This window comes from Echiichthys vipera (assembly GCF_963691815.1).
Source record: "Echiichthys vipera genome assembly, chromosome: 4".
NCBI classification, from domain to species: domain Eukaryota; kingdom Metazoa; phylum Chordata; class Actinopteri; order Perciformes; family Trachinidae; genus Echiichthys; species Echiichthys vipera.
In genome coordinates, this window is record NC_139829.1 from 13,832,941 (window position 1) to 13,839,702 (window position 6,762).

Sequence of the window (6,762 nt, forward strand, 5' to 3'; positions counted from 1 at the left end):
GGTAGGAGGTGGCATTTATTCATATATGTATTTATTTATTCATTGATTTATTTTAACATTTGTTTATGCGGGTATTTATTTATTATTAAATAAATGTATTTATTATATTATTATTTAGTCCTCCATCCTTAACCATCTTTGAACAAATGAACAACAAGAAACACTTTCGGGCTAATAAAAAAATACGATTCGTAATTTCGCGCACCGGCAACGATCGTTTCGCAAGGCATGATGGTCTGAAATAAAATGCGAGCAGAAACACCCGGGATATGCGCCTGAACCAGCCAATAACAGTGTCCTGTGCATTAATACCAGCCAATGGGGACACGTCAGGGCACCAGTCTCTTACCGCTACACACCCACATTACTTTTGTGTCAACCACTTCGCGGGAGTTGTCACAACAGGAGCGATCGTCTCTTTAAAACTACACAAAAACCATACGGGCGACTTGTAAGGTAAATTAAATGAATTTTGCATGTTGAATATTATTGGATGGTGGATTTATTCTGTTGTAAGTATTGTCGAAACGGTCAAATATGTTGTTTTTTATTTTGCGGGATGAATGAACAGCTAACCGTTAGTTCTCGGGCTTCAACGTTAGCGAATCGACAGCTCATCGTAGCATAGAGTGTGTATGTGGAGATGTGTTCCTATGACAACGTACTTCAGATTAAAAGTCCTATTCATGCAGATCGTTGTATTATTATGAGAATGTGGTGTTTATTTTTAAAGCTGGTTTCCCCCTGCTGCTTTCTACCGTTAGCTAGTTTGCAGAAAGTGTTTTGTTCAGCCTCGTATTTCATAGGATTCTTCTAGAAAAAAAAAACCTTGGGTAAAAATGATGTCGATAATCTCAAATGTCTTGCGTATCCATAGAAACTACGCAGCGCGCGCATCTAGCGAGCTCGCCGCTGATAGAAGTTGTTATGCAACACTTGTGTAGAGAAATGGCGAGTTCATATATTGTGTCAGTTATTATGTAATGGTAACTCCGTCACTAACCATATATCATTTCTCTATACGGTGTTGTTTGAGTCAGTCGATGATGAGGACCGTTGGGATGCTTGGTCTATTGTATTGCTTGTGTGCCAGTGCGCCTGTGACGAGATGATAAATCATCTGCTGTGTTTTGGTTTCCCAGGGCAACCATGACTGATAGAAAGGCAGTGATCAAAAATGCCGACATGTCGGAGGACATGCAGCAGGACGCAGTGGAGTGTGCCACACAGGCCCTGGAGAAATACAACATCGAGAAAGATATCGCTGCATTCATCAAAAAGGTAAATCTACTGCTGACGCATCTTCCGTTCAACTAACGAAGTAGATTCACACGAGTGTAACTTTAACCTACTGCCGTGTGAGCATAATGTGGTATTCCTAGTAAAATTGACAGCAACCACCGATGTTCAGCTCCGTATTTTGCACTCACTAATCAACCAACCCTCGTGCATCATTCATGTTACACCCTAGCCTGGTATTTGTAATTGTTCCCCCTCTTCCTGTTCCTGAGGAAACCAGTTCCTCTTGGATGAACTGTCGTGCAGAAGCCACATGTCCACATTTTTACACCTCCATGCTCGCATTCATGATCGGTGTTGGGAGGGACACACTTGTCACAGAAGCAGTTTCAAAACATATATCTGTAGTATCTTAAATGTAATCCTCCCAAGTCTAGGCGAGTGCACGCCTTCGAGTTTTACTGCAAGGGCATGTTCACTAAACTGTCCAAGTTACTATACTGTATTTTACCCAACACATTTGTTTGACAATCCCCTCCCCCTTTGATTATAAGGTCATTGAAGGGGGAGGGGATTGTCAAACAAATGTGTTTCATTAGTCTGACATGGCTAATAAGCTAGAAAAGTGTGCAACTTAATTGTGAGCTGTTAAGACCTAAAAAGACAAAATTTTAGAATTATCACGGTGGCCAATGCCCCAGACCGGTCACGATAAGTAACCCAGCTCCAGCTGCAGGTACATACTTGCTGAAAATTGCATCACTTGTTGGTTGTGATGCAGCATTTAAAACTATAAAGGATAAATTACGGTCGGTCACTTGTTTGCTTGAGAATATCTATACTTCTAAACCATCTTCTCTTCACATCTCCCAACATGATGCTCCACAAGGGCTTGATAAACAGGATGTGTCTTTGTCCCACACAGGAGTTTGACAAGAAATACAACCCAACCTGGCACTGCATCGTGGGGAGGAACTTTGGCAGCTACGTGACTCATGAGACCAAGCATTTCATTTACTTCTACTTGGGTCAGGTGGCCATTCTGCTGTTCAAGTCTGGATGATGAAACACATTTTCTCAACACCTGCTGACCATACAGTACTGACTGATTTGATAAAGGCACTTATCATTCCTTGGCAAGAGGCCGCTGCCTTTTTCTGTGCTGCTTTCTACTCTGTTCTGTTTTTGAGGATGAAAAAAAATGTGGCCATGTTAAAGAGATGAAACACTCGTATTTATTTTTGTCTTGTTACTTTAGACATGTCATTTTTTTAATTAAAGCATAGCTGTTAAGCTTTCTGGGTCCAATGCCTGGTGTGGTAATTTCATTGCACTGCTTCATTAAACACTAGCTGAACCAGGGTATTTATAATTCCATATGACCAGATAATTGTCTAATTACTTTGTGGTATAAACATGTATATACATTTGCATCTGTATTAATGTTAATTTGTTGTAGACAGGGTAGTGCATCTGAATATGCATGACATTTCTCAAACATATTTGGAAAGGCAGATAATGGGATATAATTGCTGGCACAGAGTAAAAAGAAGCCACAGCAGTGTCATAAAATTTGTTCTGCAGCTGCCAAAAGAAACATCAAATCATGGCAATGATTGATTAGTTTGACTGGAGGAATTCAGAGTTGGTTTTGGATAGAAACATGTTTTATGGTAAAAATATTCATATCAGCCACCCAACCAGTAAAGTGTACCCAAGCACTTCCACCAGGCCGAGCTCTACCACAGAGCAGAAAACATCGTATAAATTCTAGCCGTTCTACTGCCCAAGTCATACACCGTAGATCGGAGAAGTGCCTCGGCCTCTAGAAAAACAAATTAAGTGTCTTGAACACTGTGTTGCGGGTAACAAGTTTAATATTATTCTAGTCTTAGCATCACGCAGGCAGCCCTGTGAGTAGCAATCCTTTCTAATGAGCATTTATAGCTGGTTATTAGGGATTCAGCTGCACAAAACACCATAAAACATTGTTGATAAATTAACCGATTAAAACCTTAAAAAAAAGCTCAATTTTTTAGCTGTTGAAATACAAAATGTTGCTTATGTTCCATGGATGGCTGCACGTAAATGGTCATACATATGAAGTTTAGGTAAAAAAAACGAGGCAAGAGAGGACATTAGACGGTGGTACTCTTTATTACAACACATTTAGAAAACCAGCTTGTGAGGGTAGACTCCATTAGACAGGCAGAAGGAAGAGCGCAGGTACCCTTTGAGCTGAGGTTCTTTCTTTATGAGGGGCAGGAGCTGAGCGTCAACTGCCTTCTGGTCCTCCTTCCTCTGCTCTGTCAGCTGGTACTTCTGCAAATGGAGATGAAAAAAAAACAGTGAGTCAGGCATAAATCAGGGAGTCCAAGTCCCGCTGAAATGGTCAAATATGCGTTGCATCATGACAATATCCAAGCTGGTTCACCTCTTTCTCTGTATCAAAGATCTCTCCCTCCTGGTGACGGGGTCTCCTCAGCTTCTTCTTTTTGAAGTAGGCATCGTTCAGAGTTTTGGGGATCTTCATGCCAGAGATGTCAATTTTGGTGTTGGTGGCAATGGAAAACTTCTGGTGAGCCCTGCGCAGAGGTACTCTGTTCAAGGCAAGAGGACCTGTATGCAAAGAAAGAAATACGAATGTTAGCGAAGGAGTATATAGAGATGCCCCAACATCTTGCTGTACTACTGTTCTGACGCATAAATGTTGAGTGATCTATACCACCAAAAAACAGTCATCCTTACCGGTGACAAGCAGGAGACCACTTGAGAGCTGCTTCAGGAAAACCACACGCTAAAAACAAACAAATTTTGGATAAGAATTTATTAGACAATCCACTTTCATGCCAAGCTTTTTAGAAGGTAGAATGCATTTACTTGGCACACTTTCTTTTCTTTTTTTTAAATCAAGAGGGCTCAGATTCACTGCTGAAACATTATTTAGGTCAGCTACTGCTTAAAGTGTGTGTGGGCACACTAGCATGCCTCCACAACCTGCCCATGCAGCGTTGAGTGTGGGAGGGAGCGACAATGTCTGTTACTGAGGGTGTATGATTAGTGATGTGTCAAACATGCGTTAGAAAATACATTTTTCATGTACAATAAGGATGCACCACAGAGGCCAAAATCTTTAGATACGATGCAGCGCGTTATGAGTCTTTATGGTAGCTGGACTGCACACTGCCACCATGTTTTTAATTTAAATAATTTCCCCCTCAGGGATTATTAAAGTATTTGTGATTCTGATGTTGATTTAAGACAGTTCAAGAAAAATCCCTGTTGGAATGAATATGAATTCTGCTAAAGTCCGTCTCAGTGTTAGAAATTGTGTACAGTGAAGTGTCAGAGCTAATGCAGGTGGGATATCCTTTAGTTCCTCATTTTCTGTTAGACTCCTCTTGGAGGATATAAACTGTCCATCTTACAGTGCAAAGTAAACTCACTGACCCAATGTACGTGCCATATTGTTTCTATACCAAGTTTAGTATCCGTTCAACCATAAATCTGTAAATCAGTATTGATACTATATTTTAACTTGCCATAACCACTCTATTGTTGCCGCAACCTACGTTTGAGAAGTTCTAACATTCTATTTTGTTTACATCTGTCAGAAGTGAAATCTTTCGGCACCATAATCTAATGATTTTGAAGTCCCACACAGTAACCACTTTGACAGCAAGTTTTAATGTATAGTCAGAACGTTAAAAACTTAGAGGCAGTATAATTTTTCTTTACATTTTGATCAAACATTGTGTATTAACAGATTATGACCTCAGAGTCTACATCAGTCCAACAAGCTTTGTAAAAGTTTTTTTTTTTTTAAAAGGTTAGAGTGATCTTGTTTTAGTCCCAGAAGAAAACTGATTAAGAAAAGATCAATCAACCCCAACATTGGACTGTTTACATTACTCCTGCAACCAGTACAACATTTCATGGCTGTCAGATAAGGGGTGTGTGTGTGTGTGTGTGTGTATGTATGTATATATATATATTTTTTTTTTAAGCATTTCCAACGCACTACAAGCATTGCTATACCTCCTTCAGTCACGTCACACTGTTTCCCCCCCAGCCTATGTTGGTGTGTGCCAATCATTTATGCTAATCCATAAGAACGTGGAAGATCATTGTTAAATGCAAGAAATGGTTCTCACCTTTCCACGGTGGCGACCAGTGAGCAGAATGAGGACTGTCCCTGGGGTGATGGAGCTGCGCAGCTTCCTCTTGTGTTGACTGAAGGGTTTCTTTCCATGGTTCTTCAGTTTGCGGGGAACATCCTCTGTGGGGTAGTAGCGGGGCTACAGCAGGACCACATGAAAATATATTTAAATCTTTGAAATGTAGGTTTACTACATAAAACCAGAGGAAGACATGCATGCACAAAACAAAAGTGCATTATTTTCACTTACAGCACTGTCACACTCTTTAACATAGGTTTGTGATATGAAGTATCTGATCTACCATCCCTAAAATTAAAACTCTGCACACCAGTTGTACTCACAATTTGGAGAAAGTATACAAGGCAGATTTTCTATACTTAACATGTGCTTGCTACTTTTTTTTTAACCAGCATAACAACATTTACAGATTCAGCTCTAAACAAAATACAATCTGATGGGAAAAAACTATTCACACATTACTCACCATCTTGCGCAGCTTGACAACACGAGTGCCTCCATTCTTATCTCCTCCAACTGTCTTGACAACAGTTGCCTTGGGCTTCACCTTGATCTTTTTCTCCATCTGAAACAAGAGCAAATCATCAATAAAAGATGCAGTCAAGCGTGATATGCTCTTTTTTAATCCATCATTTTGTTTTTGGGTGTCACAGATCTGCCCCGACCTTGGTCTCAGTGGTCTTGGTTTTCCTCTTGTACATGGCCCTGCGGGCGTACATAGCGGACCGGGAGTAACGGCCGATGCCCCGGACCAGAACCGGGTTCCGGCTCCCGTGCTTCTTCTTGGCAGCCTTTTTGTCTCCCTCTGCCATCTGACACAAAGTAACACAGACGTTAGTACAGCAAATACAGTAATGTGTGAAATGTAAAGGATTTTATTTCACATGGATGGATTCAAAATCTCTAGACCACAAAAAATATTCTGACAGTGGATTGAATACTGTTCAATAGTACGAGTCTGGTGTAAACTACATAACTAGGACTGTTATGGAATGGCAGCAGCTCAGTCCATGGGGGACTTGGATTGGGAATCGACGGTTGGTTAGTTCAAGTCCAAGAATAGAGGACTGGGGGCTGAATGCACATGTATAGATTGATAGGCTATTGATACCAAGCTGCGAAATTGCAGAACCTGTTTAAGCATGTGTGCATTTCAGGCCTGCGGGTGCAACATTAATACAGTGTGTTTCTGACGTGAACTACAGGACTAGCACTGTACTATCGCTAACGTTACAGCCATACTACAGATCACCAAAACAACCATACATTACAATACACTGGTAAACAGGAGACAACAAATATACAACAAACTCTTGATAAATGTGTTTAGCTCGGTGCTACACAC

At 40.7% G+C, this 6,762-nt stretch overlaps 2 protein-coding genes across 2 annotated transcripts; one reads left to right on the plus strand and one right to left on the minus strand.

Annotated features, from left to right (window-relative positions):
* The first annotated feature begins 369 nt into the window (after nucleotides 1-369).
* dynll1 (dynein, light chain, LC8-type 1) lies at nucleotides 370-2,542 on the plus strand. The gene is made up of 3 exons (XM_083911711.1): nucleotides 370-456; nucleotides 1,143-1,281; nucleotides 2,165-2,542. The coding sequence occupies exons 2-3, from the start codon at nucleotides 1,150-1,152 to the stop codon at nucleotides 2,300-2,302; spliced, it is 270 nt and encodes an 89-aa protein (XP_083767837.1). The 5' UTR covers nucleotides 370-456; nucleotides 1,143-1,149; the 3' UTR covers nucleotides 2,303-2,542.
* Nucleotides 2,543-3,377: 835 nt separating this feature from the next.
* Nucleotides 3,378-6,249, minus strand: rpl6 (ribosomal protein L6). Its single transcript, XM_083911879.1, has 6 exons — nucleotides 6,083-6,249; nucleotides 5,884-5,982; nucleotides 5,394-5,537; nucleotides 3,988-4,036; nucleotides 3,674-3,858; nucleotides 3,378-3,561 (listed from the first exon to the last, which is right to left on the minus strand). The coding sequence occupies exons 1-6, from the start codon at nucleotides 6,227-6,229 to the stop codon at nucleotides 3,409-3,411; spliced, it is 777 nt and encodes a 258-aa protein (XP_083768005.1). The 5' UTR covers nucleotides 6,230-6,249; the 3' UTR covers nucleotides 3,378-3,408.
* Between the last annotated feature and the right edge of the window lie 513 nt (nucleotides 6,250-6,762).